This window comes from Labeo rohita, chromosome 3 (assembly GCF_022985175.1).
Source record: "Labeo rohita strain BAU-BD-2019 chromosome 3, IGBB_LRoh.1.0, whole genome shotgun sequence".
Lineage (NCBI taxonomy): Eukaryota > Metazoa > Chordata > Actinopteri > Cypriniformes > Cyprinidae > Labeo > Labeo rohita.
In genome coordinates this window covers 57,264,716-57,281,767 of record NC_066871.1, presented here as the reverse complement: position 1 = coordinate 57,281,767, position 17,052 = coordinate 57,264,716, and the positions used below count along the sequence as shown (strand labels likewise).

The following is a 17,052-nucleotide window of genomic DNA, read 5'->3' as shown; positions in this document are numbered from 1 at the left end:
CAAACGCTCGTCTTGTCTTTCTCTCCCTGAACTCTGTGTATTCTGGCTCAAGACAGTTAGTGTATGTCGAAAAACTCCAATCGTATTTTCTCCCTCAACTTCAAAAATCATTTCAGAATCATCCTCCATCACTGCAGAAGAACAGACACAGTGTTTGCAAAGAAGATCAAACACCCTCAACAAAAAAGGTAAAACAGTGATATAGGACGATTGTGAAGTTGAGGGAGAACATGAGATGGGAATTTTTCCACAACACAACACTAACTGACATGAACCGCAACAAAAACAGTCCAAGACAAGACGAGCGTTTGACATTAAAAACTATATATACAGTATTCATATTTTTATTAAAATAACCAATTGTTTCTCTAGATAAGACCCTTCTTCCTCAGCTGGGATCATTTACAACCACATTTGTGATCGTTTGAAGCTGCATTTAAACTGTATTTTGGAAGTTCAAAATCACCATATCAGTCCATTATATGGAGAAAAATCCTGGTCTTTTCCTCAAAAAAACATAATTTCTTTACAACTGAAGAAAGAAAGACATGAACATCTTGGATGATGTTCATACATTTATATGTTATTGTGTGTTTTTGAAATGGACTTCTTCTCCTTTAATTCGGGACTCGATCTATCTTGTCCTTCCAAACCTGTAAGACCCTCTTTCCTTTATATAAATAAAGGTGACTTGACTTGACTTGACTCTTTCATCTTCAGAACACAAGATATTTTTGATGAAATCTGAAAGCTTTCTGACTTTGCATAGACAGAAAATGCAACTGAAATGTTCTCAGACCCAAAAACATGGTAAGAACATTGTTAAAACAGCCCATCTGACATCAGTGGTTCAACTGTAATTTTAGGAGGCTACGAGAATACTTTTAGTGTGCAAAAAACAAAACAAAAAAACAACGACTTAATTCAACAACTATTTTCCTCCAAATCACGTCTTTCGCCAGTAATGACGAGAGGCAGAATTATGTGATTTGGAGGAAAAGAATTGTTGCATCAAGTCGTTGTTTTTGTTTTCTTTGTGCGCAAAAAGTATTCTGAAAGAACTTATGCGTGTAAACAATCGTGCGGTTTGAGATGAAAAATGCAGTTACACAAATGTTAGAAACGGGTCGGTCACTTAACGCGTGTGAGCCTCAAGAAATGACGGTAGAACCACTGATGTGACGTTGGTTTACCGACGACTTTACTGCGTTTCTGGGTCTGGGAACATTTCATTTGCTGTCTATGCAGGGTCAGAGAGCTCTCAGATTTCATCAGAAATATATCTGAGTTTGTGCTCTAAAGATGAACTTAGGATCTTACGAGTTTGGAACAACATGAGGGTGAGTAATTCCTGACAGAATTTTCATTTTGGGGTGAACTACGCCTTCAGCTGAACTGCGACCCCCTGTGCAGTACACGCGTGTGTCCGCTAGAGGGAGCAGCGTCATTCTCAGATCCGATGGCGAACGCTGTAAAACAAAATTAAGATTGAGACAAGACCAAGCAAACAGGTCACGACGGAATTATTTGGGGGAGTTGTGCTGGTGGGCCATAAATAAATAAATAAATAAATAAATAAATAAATAAATAAATAAATAGCTCCTTCAGACACCAAACCACACACACAGGACGTTTGGACATCACAAGCAGTCAATAAACCCTACAGGAAAACATGGCACGTGTCTCAGTGTTTCATTCCATGTATTTTTTTTTTTTAGGATAATCGCTTTACAGTGCCATTACATGGACAATATTTTAGTTTCTCCTATTGTGGTCCGAAGAAGAAAGAAAGGTTTGGGGCATTAGAGCAACAAAGGATGAGTAAACAATGACTTTCCTTCATAATGAACTGTCCCTTTAAAACAACAGAGAACAACGCTGAGAACAAACAGAACATTATCATCGCTGCTGTTATAACTGGTGTGAACGGGTATTGATTATAACAAATTATTTCTGATCAAATCTCGATGACAGATCAGCTGCGCATAGTCTGTGACAACTACTTAACTCTATTTCACTTTGAAAATAAATGTTATTAATGTCTTTTTTCCACTTAATTACTAAACAAATGATTAACTAATAATAATAATACTACGAAAGTCACAGCAGCACTGAGATATACACGAGCGCGCGCCGAAGCGGGAGCAGGAAGTGACGCAGCGGCGCATTCGCGTGTGTTTGTGTTGGAGCGCGGAGGGCGCGGCGCCGGTGACTCATGGCATGTTGGGTTTCCTAGCAACAACAGTTGTTTTCCTTTAAGCTGTGAAGCCAAATATGAACGTCTGGATGTCATTGAGAGAGAAACACGTGTGGATGTTCTTCCTGCTACACAACCGAACAAAACATGAATAAATAATCAGCACACTTTAACCTGCTGCTGAGTCATGCGCACAAAAACACCAATCAACAATTTCAATGAACATATGATCTAAAGAGACTTAATATCAAGTTGTGTACTAGTCGCCTAGATTCCGTTTACAAACAAGTGAAAAAATAGTGTTTGTGTGAACCATATTAAGCAGATTATCAGCTAAACATAAACAGAAGTTATTTGGAGAAACGTGGTTCTCTCTCTCTCTCACTGAAAGTCAATGTTGTTAAGATCTCAGCATTCTTCAGAATATCTACTTTTATGTTCCACAGAAGAAAGAAAGTCACAGGTTTGTAATGACATGAGGGAAATGAAGTGATGACAGAACACTTGATTTCTGGCTAAACAGCAAAAGAAGAAAACATTCTTAAAAACGTATTCAGTTTTATAGCTTTAAACGTTTTTCCTCTTGAATGGTACAATGAGAAACAAAAAACAGTCATCGTTTAGCCATTAAAGTGTGTGAGAGACAGACAGGAGCAGTGTGTGTGTGTGTGTGTGTGTGTGTGTGTGTGTGTGTGTGTGTGTGTGTGTGTGTGAACATGTGAGCATGAGCACTGAAATATGGGAGTGTCCAAAACATTCCCATCCGGATTTCAACACAAACTCTCAATAATCAAGTTGCATTTCAAAACGCTGTCTGACGTTCCTCACACACACACACACACACACAGAAGGTGGATAACAGGAGACACTGACATTAAGATCATGATGGATTAAACACAGTTGTTGTAGGACTGTGTTGTTCTTACACAAAGACGTTATTGTGTGTGTGTGTGTGTGTGTTCTGGCGCTCAGGTGAGGCTGTAACTGTCCTGCAGGTGAAATCTGGTTGAACAACATTTCTAAATTCGTTCTTCTTCTTCTTCTCATTAGGGTGTGTGTCTGTCACACAGGGCGTGTTTGCGTTTGTTTCCTCACTAAGAGTCAAACATTAAACTCACAGCAACACATTTCACAAAAAAAACACCACCAAGACTGAAAACAACAGGAATAAACGAGGCGTGTATTTTCCATTAATTGACAGGTTCGAAGTGAAGTGGTTGGTGTTTTTAGGGATCCAGGCAGCAAATGTCTGAAACACCAAACCCACATCCACTAAAACAGTTCACTTCACATGAACACATCGGTACTGCTAAAGAAACCAGACATTTTCACCAAGGTTCATTTTCAGACCAAGTGATTTCATTTTTTTTTTTTTAACCCAAACTAAACTTTGTCATCAAGAGAACAATATCAGTCGAACTGTTTATCCAGACAAACACCAGTAAAAAACCTGAAACCGTCTGGGGACAATTCGTTCCTGGCAGACGCTAGAATTAAATACGCTTTCTAAAGTCAATCTGTCGGTGCAAGGCATTCTGGGATGTGTGTGCAGGGCGTTTCATGTGGCTGTGACATTTTAGTGAAATCAAAAAAGTAACAAATTAGTCATTTTAAATCTCTCCTCCTTTTGTAAACCTGAATGGAGAGTTTCGCATTTTTCCAAAATTTGAAAAACTTTCAAAAAGATTGTAGATTTTTCAATCACGTGATTTTCTAATTCTAATCAATTTTATCTGAAGGGAAAAAAACAAAAACATGTCTTTGATTCACTATATGCTGCTGTTCTTCAGAATATTGGTCTTGTTTTCTAGCACCAATATCTAAACATCAAGCAAACTGGGTGCAAAATGACAAAAGATCAGGAGTCTGGTTTTCTGAGAAACTGATTTTGAAAAATCTTAAGAAAAATTAGGAGCAAACATCTGCCAATGGGGTCAGAAAGATCAACTTGTTTTCCCTTTGAACAAGCTCGAGTTTTGACGGTTGACAAGCTCGGTCCGTGTTCTGGGTCTTGTTTCAGTGCTTTTCTCAGAAAACCAGCTGAACAGTTATTATATTAGTTGTATCTAGTGATGTAATGAATCACGGCAGCCTTTGCTCGTCTCGTGTCTTTCAGCTGGAACTGACTGAAATGCAGCCAAAGAAGCGTGCGAGTGTGTTAGCGTACGTACGAGCGTACTCTTTCTGAATGTGCTTGTGGGGACCAAATGTCCTCCCTCCTATTGTGAAAGACTTTGTCAATGCACTGACTGGTCGTCACTAGTGAAAAGGCTTATAAATGAGCCAAAAGATGTTGTTGACGTAAATCTTGTGTTGCGCTCATGTGGTGTGAAGGGAAGGGCTCGGGTTAGCCATTGAAAATCAGTGGACGTCTGTGCAGCGTTTGTGTTTGTGTGTGTTTGAGTGATGGTCTCTCAGAGGGTGTGGACTGTCTATTTACGGAGTGTTTACCCATGAATCACAGAGAACAGGGTTCGGAGGGAAGAATGCACAGCTCGTATGTGTGTGTGTGTGTGTGTGTGTGTCAGCGATTGGTAAAGTTATCTTTCACAAAGTTTTCATAGAGCCGGCGGGAAAAGGGCTTGTCAGGACCTTCCCAAGCACCACACCCTTACACAGACAGAAAGAGAGAGAGACACTGCAGGAATGAGAGTGAGGGGCGGGGCAGGGGGCGGGGCAGGGGGCGGAGCAGGGGGCGGAGCTGCTGAAGAGCAGCTGCACTGATAGTTCAGTGTAAAGATCTACAGTCACACACACATCACATCTGGAAGTGTGAAGCCGCTCTCTTCCAGCACTCGGCCTTCTGTTACTCAGCAGGTAAGATCTGAAACTCTTCCACGTCTCTCGACTCGTGCGCTCGTTTGGGGGTTTAACCAGCTGTCTCGTGTTAGTTCAGGGGGTTTGTGTGAGTGTGTGTCTCGGGTCTGGGAGCGTGTCAGACTGTGGACGGTTGCGTTTGGTCGGCGAGAGATGCTGAGCTGTCATTCTTCTGTATAAATATGACAAATCCTGAGAAACAGGGAAAAATGTGTGTGTATGTGTGTGACGGGGGCTGAGAGGGACAGACGGGTGAGAGGAGGGACGCTTCCTTCAGGGAGTGGCATTACTGTGCAATGCTGAGACAAGTTTCAACCCATCGAGCTGTAAAAATACTTGATCCGTTCATTCATACTGCTGAGACACACACGCACCTGTACACGGGAGGATTTTACACTGGTTTCAGGGGCTGTTGTTCAAATGTGCTAAACAAAACCACAGCAAATATCACTTCAGTCAAGTCACATTTTCTCCTTTGACGCTTTCTAAAACACGGATAATTTCAAAGCAGCAGTAACAGAATCGAAGCAAACTTCAGAAATGAAGGAAAATCCAAATTCTGTGGTACAGCAGCTCTAACCAGACAACAGACTGTCGTTATTCAGATCAGGTCATCGCTCAGTGCTGGTTGGCTTTGGTTCATATGTAAATTTGATCAATTAAGGAACTCGTTCAGTGCGGCGGTAGACGGCTCTGTTGTTATTCAGCTCCAGTCAGTTCAGTGTCAGTTTTGCACAGTTCATTAGTGTCATTATTGAGATCAACTCAGTTCAAGTTTTGCTCTCATCTAAAACATTACTGAATATTAATCAATATTAACAGAATATTAATATGTCTGTGTGTTTTTTTTTCTCTTTCTCTCTCTGTCAGTCATGTTGGTTTTACTCGCTGCCATTTTCGTCCTCCACATCGCCTGCATCTGTCTGCTGCTGGCCGCCACAATCCATAACGTGAGTGACACGCATCACAGCGTGTGGGCGGGGCAGTGGGCGGGGCCTCGCTCGCTCACCCCTGAATTATTCATTAGTTCCAAATCAAACAGTTTCTTACCTCAACTTCATCCTCACGCCATCGATTTATCACCGCAGATCACGCCCGTGTTTAGTGGAGCGTTTGGAAACTGTGAGAAAATTAAACACAAATCAAATCTTGAGGAAGCTTTACACCAGTGACTCCTAACCGCGTTCCTGGAGGCCCCCAATGTGTGTTTTCCACGTCTCCTTAATCGAACACCCCTGATTCAGATCTTCAGTTCATTAGTAGAGACTCCAAGACCTGAAATAGATGTGTCAGATGCAAAATGTGCAGTGTCGGGGGCCTCCAGGACGTGGTTGGGAACCGCTGCGTCACACAACAGGACAAAATACTTATACGGCTGACCGTCACAGCGAAAAAATTCAAAGCTTCTGGAACTAAAACATTATGGTTCAACATATCTTTCTTATCTTTAATAATATACCAAGTCCACTATATTACAGTGTAATGTAATTATAATGTGTGATCGGTCATTATTAGTAAGATGACAGAAAGCCACTGGGAAGAATATGACTAAGAGTTCAGTGACTGTGCATGTTTCTCATTCATGTGTGTTTGTGTGTTTAGGCCTGGTGGATGACCGACACAATGTCCACTGATATTTGGGCTCGCTGGTCTCTGATTGCTGGAAACTGGAACTACACTGAGCTTCCTGGCATCTATCCTAAAGGTCAGAACATACGTCTATTAATCAGTTCTGCGTTATTCAGTCATTTATCTGAGTGACGTCGACAGTCACGCAAACACATCGAGCGAGCTTCTCAAACGTGTTACGACCAGCTGCGATTTCATGAAGTTGTGCAGCGGTTTTGTTGACTTCACTTTTCCTAATTCATCAGGCCATTAGTAATAAGTAACAGTTCACAAATTTTGCAACAGCAAATTTTCTTTAGCGCTTCTTCCACTCACAACAGCAAATTTTCTTTAGCGCTTCTTCCACTCACAACAGCAAAGTGACAATTATTAGAGTCACTGTTAGCTTTAGGAGCTTTGTTTGTGAGCGTACGCATTCATCCGTCACTCACGTGTTTGTCTGTCGTGTTGTGTTTCAGAGTATCTGCAGGCGGTTCAGGCCAGCTCTGTGCTCGCGTGCATCTTCTGCATTCTGGGCCTGTTCGTGTTTGTCGCGCAGCTCTACACACTACCTAAAGGAAAGCGCTTCCTGTTCACGGGAGCCTTCCAGCTGCTGGCCTGTACGTGTAACACACACACACACACACACACACACACACACACACACACACACACACACAGTTCACTGTCTGAAAGCTCATCGCTGGAGTGTGTGTTTGTGCTCCTCAGGGTTGTGCATCATGATCGCGGCATCCATCTACACAGACATCTTCCATAAAGACGAAAAACAGGGCTGGTACGGAGCCTCTTTCATCCTGGCCTGGATCTCCGTCTGTCTCACCTTCATCTCCTGCATCACCTACTTCATCCTGCGCAAGAAAACGGCGTGAAGAATACAAACACACGCATGCACACACACACACACACACAAAGACCTCATATTTCCACCGTCTCTAATAAACACACACAAAGTAGATGTTTAAACACTCGTCAGATGCCAAACACTCTTGCTGTCGATGATCCTCGGATCTCAGAACTGCTCAGGTTGGTCTCGAGTGTCTCAAAGCATCTGTAGATCAACATATCTTAACCAATATATAGCTGAATGTAATCTTAGTGAGATTTGGTGTCTAAATCGGTCATCGTTTTGTTGTAAATGTAATGTTTTCACGATAGTTTAACACTAGTCATTGGTTCGGGCCGTTTTACGGTGTTCTGACGCAAGCGGCCCCGTTTAGCACTGTTACGGGTGATTATTCAATTAGACTACCTGATTATTTGTTTCTATGCTATGTTTTTCTTTTGTGATGTACTAACACTCAGATCCACCCAACAGTGGATCAGTACTTAACCATTGAAATGCTGATCACTGCAAAATATCATTACCATCACAAAATGAAACAATTTGATTAAGATGATGTTGCTTTCTTAAATTAAATCACATCACAAGACAAAAGACACCAGATTTAGAGACATTTTCACCAGCAGTGTCCATTGAGTTGGCAATGACTCTTTGTTTTGGTGATCAAGTTTGGTCATAAGTTAAGAAATTCTGAAAGACAAGAGTTTTTTTTTTTTTTTTTTTTTTTTTTTTAAGTAAAGAAATAAAGAAAAGACATTTATGTTGAACATTTCAATTCTGTTTGAAAGAAAAGCAGATTAATGATAATCAGTCCAATACTGTGTGTGTGGTGTCTGACACACGTCACCAATCCTTGACAATGAAAAATGTGTTTCTGTATTAAAACCTATTTCAAAGCTCAATATGTGTAAAAAAGAAGAATTGTGATTTTAGCTTCTACGTTTTTAAAGTTTAAAGCAAGAATGAATCTAAAGTGATCATCATGTAGAATCAGACAGTAATGTCACCAAAAAAAAAAAAAAAAATCTCTATAATTTATTTCACTAGCACTCCCTTTGCTGTCATGGAATAATGTGTTGTTTATGTCAAATGATGAAAGCAGCTAAAGAGTCTAGCAGTAAATAAATGTTAACATATTAAGTCAAGTCACCTTTGTTTCTATAACGCTTTATACAGTACAGACTGTGTCAAAGCAGCTTTACAGTGTCAAACAGGAAAATAGTGTGTGGATAATGCAAGAGGACAATAGTAAAATACCATGTTTCACTTAAAGTCAGTTCACTACGGATTGAGTGATGTCGTCATCCGCACAGTTTATTGTTCTGGTACAAAATACATGAAACGAAGTGGAATTTCTTCCTTAACAGCGTGAAGATTTCTAAGGGCAAAGCAGTCGTAACATCAAAAAAACACTGCAGTACATTTATATTTTCATGAAGAGTTGGCGTCCAGAGACCAAAACAAACATGCTTTAGTACATAAAAACAGAAACACAGTACAGACCGCAGAAGGGATCAGAGCGGGCTGAACTCCTCGTCTGAACACTGAGACGCAAAGCTCAGCCGAGACAGAACCAGAGCGACGGGAGGAGACGCGGCCGGGTCGAGGAGAGCGCGCGAGGGCGAGAGAGGGGCGGGGCTGTGGGAGGCGGGGGTGGGGCATGGCGAAAGAGAGCTTGGGCAGGGTGAGAGAGGGGCGGGGCATGGGGATAGAGGGGCGGGCCGAGGAGGAGGCGGCGGGAGCGGAGGGGACAAGTACGGAGACAGAGGCGAGAGCAGAGGAGGCTGCGGAGGAAAGGTGAAGTTTCTGCAGGGGTAAAACACGCTCCTGTTTTTGGGTCCCACCATCAGAAACTTCTTGGTGTAATTGTTGAGCGTGGACACGCCGGACGACATGCAGCAGGTGAAGGCGATCCACGCCACACTACAAACACCAGACACAACGTCAGAAATGGGCAATCGAGCAGAAAAACTTGCTCATAAACGCACATTCAAGACTGGAAAACACCACGGTAAAATCTGATCTGATGTTTTCTATTGGCTCTCTGAGCCAGCGGTTCAGATTTTGAGTTGCCCTGCCGACATTTTCACTGGTCCCATCATAAAATAAATAAATAAAATCGTTAATCTTTTTTTGTTTTGTTTTGACCCATGTCATCTTGAATTCTAATAAATACGTTTGTTTTGACACCAACATCTTAGATACCAGTTAAAATCACAATTCTGCATTCCAACCTCGTTAGTACAACAGAAACACTGCGCTAACTAATATAAAGTTCAAACATTATTAAAGACTAGTTCACTTAAGACATAACCTGCTGTGTTTTAGAAGGCACTTGCCAAAATTAGTAATTGGACATAACTTTGCATGTATTTGTCCATTCAAGCACGAGAAGACGCAAAAGAGAACTCAATTCAGTATTAGCGATTGCAAAATTAAATCGACAATAATGCAATAATGATAAACATTTGCAACAATGCAGCACTGAACCAATTCGGTCAAATATCCTGCGCCGACCGTCGGGCCGTCCTGTGTCTGTCTGTCATACTCTTCATGATTTTCTGTCAATTCCAACAGACTTACTCTGAGCAAAGTAGCCTGACAAAAATCAGGGCAAAAGCCACTTTGTGTATTCCAGTCTTACACACACGCACACACATGTTTGTTTTTGGGAATTGTGGGGACTTTCCATAGACTTCTATAGATTTTATACTGACCAAACGATATTGTGTATCCCCTAACCCAACCCTAACCCTAAACCTAACCCTGCATCGTTACACTTTCAGATAAACATCATTTACTATTTTTAATCATTTTTTAACATTGTGGGGACCGCAATGAAACCTGAAAATTCAGGTTTTACAATGTAGCAAAAACAAGTACACACACACACACACACACAGGCATGTGCGTCGTACTCACTAAAAGGCCCACGAGTAGCCGTAACTGTGAGGTTTAAAGTCCTCAGGGCCGAGAGAGATCGTGACCTGGAAAACCTGCATATACATCATGTGAGCGACCATCCCGACCAACCCTGAGAGACAGAGAGACATAAAGAAAGAGACAGACAGACAGACAGACAGCAGCTGAGGATGTACAGACAGGACAAAAGTGTGTCTGTGTTATGGAGAAGGCTCTGGCCGCAGACGCACACTTGCATTTTTCAGACGTGCACTCTCAGACAACAGCACTTCCAGCTCTTTTTTATTTTACTTTATGAATTTCTTATTTTTTTAATTGAGTCTCTCAACATTTTACAACAGTAGCCAGGTGGTGAAGACAAGAAAACAGAAACTAAATTACAACGTAACTCACAATCGTCACCTGCGCTCGCTGCTACCTGCGACGTCACTCGCAATCCACACGAATCGTGCGTGTTTGCCAATGGAGACAAGACGCTGTGGTGGTTAAACAATTAAAACTAATTTAATAGCATAACGTACGGGGTCCTGCAAGTCATCTGTAGATAAAAACAAGACCCGTAAACCCGTGGCCACAGAACAGCAGAATATGAACACAATGAGCAAAGTCTCTCATTAAGCTTTTTCCTCCCGTAGAAAACCATTAACACTTGATATTAATGTATTAAGATAGTGCTATTATAACTCAGTATGCTCCTATTCATTATTCAAACAACTACAGACATATAGAATAATCTCTACAGCACTTTTATATCATTGTGTTTTATTCATATTGATTTTCTACGGGTGGAAAACACGTCTGCTTGCCTATACAGAGTTGGTCCTTTTAATATCGCATAATGCCTTTCTTATGGCGCGTTCATATCTGCTGGTTTATCGTTTGACAACAGTAAGGTTTATATCGAATTTATTTATCATCTTAGTCCGTTTTGCCACATTAAGCGTTTGCTGGGCAAGTATAAAAGTGAAAGTTTGCACATTGTGTTCATGGCCATATGCTTGCCTTGAAGTACATTACATTAATAAACTGTATAACAAATTTGATCTATTAATGGCACATAATGTATCTTAGTGCATTAAGCCATTTCAAGTGTTAATGGTTTTCTACGAGAGACTTTGCGCATTGCGTTCATATTCTGCTGTTCTGTGGCCACGGATTTGCGGGTCTTGTTTTTCTCTCCTACAGATGACTTGCAGGATCCTGTACATTACGCTGTTAAATTAGTTTTAATCGTTTAACCACCACAGCGTCTTACCTCCATCAGCAACACGCACGATTCGTGTGGATTGCAAGTGACGATTGCGAGCGACACTGTAATTTAGTTTATTTTTTCTTCTCTTTACCACCTGGCTACGAGATTCAATAAAGAATAAAAATAAATAAATAAATAAAATAAAATAAAATAGACTGACGTCACTTGCAGAAGTGCAGTTGTGTGAGAGAAGGTCTGAAAATGCAAGTGTGTCTGTGTATTATGTGTTATGTGAGAGAGAGAGTTGTACCTCCTAGAACAGTGCAGACGGCGGCGAAGGCGTTCAGTAACTGACCCCAGCGCTGCTGTGGAGGAAACCAGGACAACAGACACAACTGCAGCAACAAGAGCAGAGAACTGACACACAACAGACTGATGTACAGCAGCTCCATCCCGACATACAGCCACACGATCCCTGCACACACACACACACACACGTGTTGAGATTCAGACACATGTGCTTCAACAGAGATTCAGAGTCATTGCAGTGGTGTGTGTGTGTGATTGTGTGATTGCCTTTTTCTGATGCAGGTGTGAGAGCCATGAAACTGCGACACTTCTCCTCTGAAACAGACAGACAGACAGACAGACATCACATCAACACCATTCAACATTAAAACAGAAGATTCACTGGAAAGCAGATGAGATTCCTTCAGAAAATAATGCTAAACACATCAAACTAGCACACTTCGCTCATCTGAGACCGAGCGGCTCCCGTGTTCATGAGACGATGCTCGTTTTCCTCGTATCCTGACCCAAACGTTGTGGTGAATCTTCCCTGACAAACTGTCGTCTACAGCAGAAAACACGTGCAGGAGAGTTTCTGAGTCGAGTGAAGCGACGTGAACTTAACCCTGATTATCACGATCTCCAGCAGAGTCTGAAAGAGCATCTTAAACTTCTGTACAGTCACGCGATCATGACACTCGTTCGTTTACATTCGATCAGTCACACAGAAAAAGAGCAAAAGCATAACTCTTTCAGCATCATTAAGTTTTGAAGTTATGAAAGACCTAAAACATCCTGTACGTCCCAGAATGTTTCATACGCTCTCAGAATTTCCAGTCTATTCATTCTGTTATTTTTAATCTGTGTGTCCCGCAGTTTCGTTCTCAAGCTGTATGAAAACTAGCACAGCTGAAATAATCCTCTTTAGAGAATCTCTCTCAATCTCTCACACAAACACATACGGAGCAGATCCAACACATAAACCTCTCCGTCATCATAATTAATCTCATCCCGAGAGAAACTGTGAATCGATGCGCCGCTGTGAGACGACGGCCAGAGGAGCGTCAAACACTCTGAACGACGTAGCACGTTCAGGCACCGCGCCAAACACGCAATTGCGTAGGGGCCCCTACTGAGGGGACCCCCAAAACTCTAAACAAGCCCCTGGATGTAAAATAAGCTAAAAAAAACCCTTTGGAAAACTTGTCCTGCAGAGTTTTGTCCTGCCTGGAAGTTTGAAGTTTACCTTATTAAGACCTTGATTAAAATCAAAATGTTCTTTCGTGATTCGCGTTCTTTGCGTTACTGTGAACGAATCATCAACGTTTCAGCCATAAATGCAAATCACGGTACAGAAGTCAAATGAGGGTGACAAAAACACCCAAGAGATCAGACGCATCATGAACGTCGCAGCCTGAAGAACCGCAGAAAAACACGATCTCAAATGGAACGACAGGGCTTGGGTTTGCTCGCAGCACCTTCGTGATGAAGACCTTAGAACCGCTCAGTGAGATGACGGAGTGACCCCGTGAACTCTCACCCCAGGCGTCGGTGTATATGTTCTCCTCGCAGGTCGTCCAGAGCCCCGCGTGGAACGAGGGGAAGATGAAGCGATCGTCGCCCGTCTCCCAAGAGAAGGAGCCGTCCGACATGCCGTGCACCGGAGTGCACTTGAGCCGGCGGGACGGGGAGCACAGCGGCTTCGGGACCTTCTGCCGACCCACGCACCAGTACGAGGACGAGAGAGAAACCAACGACAATAGCAGAGACAGCAGCGTCTGGATGAAGGACAAACGTGGAGAACGCAGGAGCGACAGAAGAGACATGCTGCAGAAAAAGAAGCGAAGTCAACGAAAGAGGCAACTTTTTATTTTCACCTCGTAAATCACATGAATCAGACTCACCTGACTGAAGCAAACGCTGGATTTCTTTCCCTTGATATCTTAGATGTCACACACACACACGTATTTTCAGAAACAATGAAACACAACATCCGGCAGCACTGAATGAGTCTCACTGCGCGCACACACACACACACACACACACACACACACACACACGTACACACACACACACACACACAACACAGGATCAATCTGTTCCAGATCAGACACACAAACTTCCACTGACACAATGATCTTTATTCGCTCCTAACACACACACTGCAGCTGGATGTTAACAGATTTAAAGCGGAGCGTGTTCTTCACCAGAGAAGCACAGATCTACCCGTGATACACAAAAATCTACAGTCATCATTTGCTTTTCCTCATGTCACTCAAAGCCTTTCTTTCTTCTGTGGAGACGACTTACAGACTTACTCTCATACAGTGAACACGAGCTGTCAAATACAAACAAGCTGGAAAAGAGGAGAGATGCGGAGAAACTTTTCTTAGGGTGAGTGTGTAAGTGGATTGGTTAAGAGTGTGCGGTGGTGAGGTGTTTACTGAAAAGGTGTCTTCAGCTGCTTCTTGAAAGATACGGTGGTCTCAGCAGTTCAGGTGGAGGTTTGCAGCTCATTCCGCCAATGACGAGCAGAGAGGGTGAAGGGTCTGGAAATGGACTTTGTGCCTCATTGTAACCACAAGGTGTCGCTCATTCAGAGGCCTGAGCTGACGGGAGGAAGCCTATATGGGTCGTAGTGAATTTGCAAGGTAGGGGAGGAACTATTACACTAGTAGTCCTGAAAGCCAGTGTTCAAAGTCTTGTATTTGATTCAGGCCTAAGCTGGATGCAATCAGGAGGGGTGTGACACGGGTTCTCTTCTCATGTAGAGAATTACAGTAGTTCAGCCTTCAAATGACAAAAGCTTGGATGAGGACCTGTGCTGCATATTCTGACAGGAACGGTCCGATTTCCCTCGTGTTTTTCCGTGTGAACCTACGCGACCAGGCCGGGTTTCCAGCTATCCGGGTTGGTGTTCGTTTTGTGGACGCTACTTACACAGTGATGTTGTGGCAAACGGACGGGTTTGCAGGGATTTCCAGGAACTCAGTCTTTGCGAGGTTGAGCTGTCAATGATGCGAGGCTGTGTAAATCTAGAGAAGACGACGAGCGAGAACTAGGGGTGTGACGAGATAGTATTTTTAAGCAATCCTCAGTGACGAAAACAGTCTGCCGGTATTATCGTATGCCGTAAAAGACAACAATATACAAGCGTTTGGTGTCAAAGGTTTGTGTCTCTTGAGACCTTAGAATTGTACATGAATTATGAGCTTCTAGAACTTGAGATATAAATATCAAAACTAAATGACATTTTTTTCTTAGTCCTGAGTGCAACCATTATCGCAGTACTCTCAATATTCAAAGAGCAAACGAAGACCACTTTTCTTCCAGCGTGATACAGAGCCAAGAGGTGATTATAACTACGCAGCCCAGCCTAAGATGGGTTTGATATTGGGAGACCTTGTGCGCGGCCTAATTTGCGTGCATCAGGGAGCCGCTTTCAAAACGTAGGCTATTAAAATCGCTTTTGAATGCGCGCTTGCACATACTCAGCGTGTAGGTAGCGGCGGTGCCGAGCACGTGTTCTACAAGACGAGACATTGGTCAGGCAGGCTCTGTCGCGCAACGAATCCTCCGCTACGCTCCTGTCAGTCGCGTCGCCTTACTCTCATCACGTGATCAGCGAACTCTGATTCCTGCTGCGCTGTGTGCGACTCTGCAGCTGCTGCTGGAAGAGCAGAGAAGATACTTTCAGTTTAGAATTAAAGCGATCATCCTGCAAATAAATGAAATGGTCCTTATTTCTATGTAAAAAAAAACAACAAAAAAACGACACTGGAGGCAATGTAATGTAAAAGCAGCGGTGACATCGTCTATGCTCGTTTCGCCCACACACTGCATCATAGCGATGTCACGCTTTTCACTTCGACAAGAAATATCATCACATTTTAATATCACGAGATCTCGTCTCACCCCCGCCCCCGGTGAGAACTGAACCTTGAGGCGCTCCAGTGGTTAGTTGGTGATAGTAACGTTGGTGAGATTTCCTGTAACAGGTGAGAGGTGATGGACTCTGAGGGACAAGTTGTGGAGACTCTTGAGAAAGAAGAGAAGAGTGTAATGTGTGTGGGCTGAGGTACAGAGAACTGGAAGCTGATCATCACCACCTTATTAGTGAAATATCTGACAAACTCATCGGTAATCAGAGAAGAGGGAGGAGGTGAAGGGGAACAGAGTAGAAAGGAAAATGTGGTCAAAAGTTTCAGAGTGTCTGAGATATTGTTGATTTTGTGAGAGCTCGGCAACTGAGAGAAGACGAGAGAGCATCGTACTTGCTCAGGTCAGCAGGGTGTTTAGTCTCGTGACATTTCCTCTCAGCGGCTCTGAGATGTTTTGACGGTCGCAGAGGGCGTCTGCGAGACAGCAGCTATGTTGACCTACAGGTGAGAGGTCAGATACCATCAAGGCTGAATGTTAATGTGGTGCATAGAACATAGCGTCGCTTTACTGAAATCGAGAGGTCAGTTGGTGGGAGCGACACAGAGACCACAGAGAAGACGCGTGTGGGAGAGCGATAGAGCGCGGGTTACGGTGAAGGAGACCAGAGCAGGAGTCAGTGGTGAAGATGAAGGGCAAGTTAGAGAGAACTCTAGGACTGATCTCCAAAGATAAGCTCTAGACATTTTTACCTGATATGGATTAAAGGTGTAGTTCACTTCCAGAACAGAAATTTACAGATAATGTACTCACCCCCTTGTCATCCAACACGTTCATGTCTTTCTTTCTTCAGTCGTAAAGAAATTAGGTGTTTTGAGGAAAACATTTCAGGAATTTTCCCATCCTGAACAGCCCAGGAAGAAGGGACTCATCTAGGTTATTTTCTAAAAAAAAAAAAAAAAAAAAAACACCTTTACAATTTATACACTTTCTAACCTCAAGTGCTCATCTTGTCTAGCTCTGCGTGAACTCTGTGCATTACGGGTTCATACAGTCGGGGTATGTCGAAAAACTCCTCATTTTCTCCTCCAACTTTAAAGTCGTTCTACATCGCCGCAGAAGTACCGACACAGCGTTTACAAAGTGAACGTGCAAAGCAGGTCAAACGAGCGGCCTTTACAAAAAAAAATAAAAAAAAAAAATAAGGTAAAACAGTTTTTAAGTTGGAGGAAAAAAAAATGAGATGGGAGTTTTCAACATACACTAACTGTATGTACCCGGATCACA

At 42.7% G+C, this 17,052-nt stretch overlaps 2 protein-coding genes across 2 annotated transcripts; one reads left to right on the top strand and one right to left on the bottom strand.

Annotated features, from left to right (window-relative positions):
• Positions 1-4,893: 4,893 nt before the first annotated feature.
• LOC127163505 (epithelial membrane protein 2) lies at positions 4,894-8,210 on the top strand. The gene is made up of 5 exons (XM_051106755.1): positions 4,894-5,014; positions 5,885-5,964; positions 6,617-6,719; positions 7,102-7,242; positions 7,352-8,210. Exons 2-5 carry the CDS (start codon positions 5,887-5,889, stop codon positions 7,510-7,512), a joined length of 483 nt encoding a protein of 160 aa, XP_050962712.1. The 5' UTR covers positions 4,894-5,014; positions 5,885-5,886; the 3' UTR covers positions 7,513-8,210.
• A 788-nt stretch (positions 8,211-8,998) lies between these two features.
• LOC127162798 (germ cell-specific gene 1-like protein) lies at positions 8,999-13,930 on the bottom strand. Its single transcript, XM_051105639.1, has 6 exons — positions 13,791-13,930; positions 13,427-13,713; positions 12,175-12,222; positions 11,909-12,073; positions 10,407-10,518; positions 8,999-9,407 (listed from the first exon to the last, which is right to left on the bottom strand). The coding sequence occupies exons 1-6, from the start codon at positions 13,877-13,879 to the stop codon at positions 8,999-9,001; spliced, it is 1,110 nt and encodes a 369-aa protein (XP_050961596.1). The 5' UTR covers positions 13,880-13,930.
• Between the last annotated feature and the right edge of the window lie 3,122 nt (positions 13,931-17,052).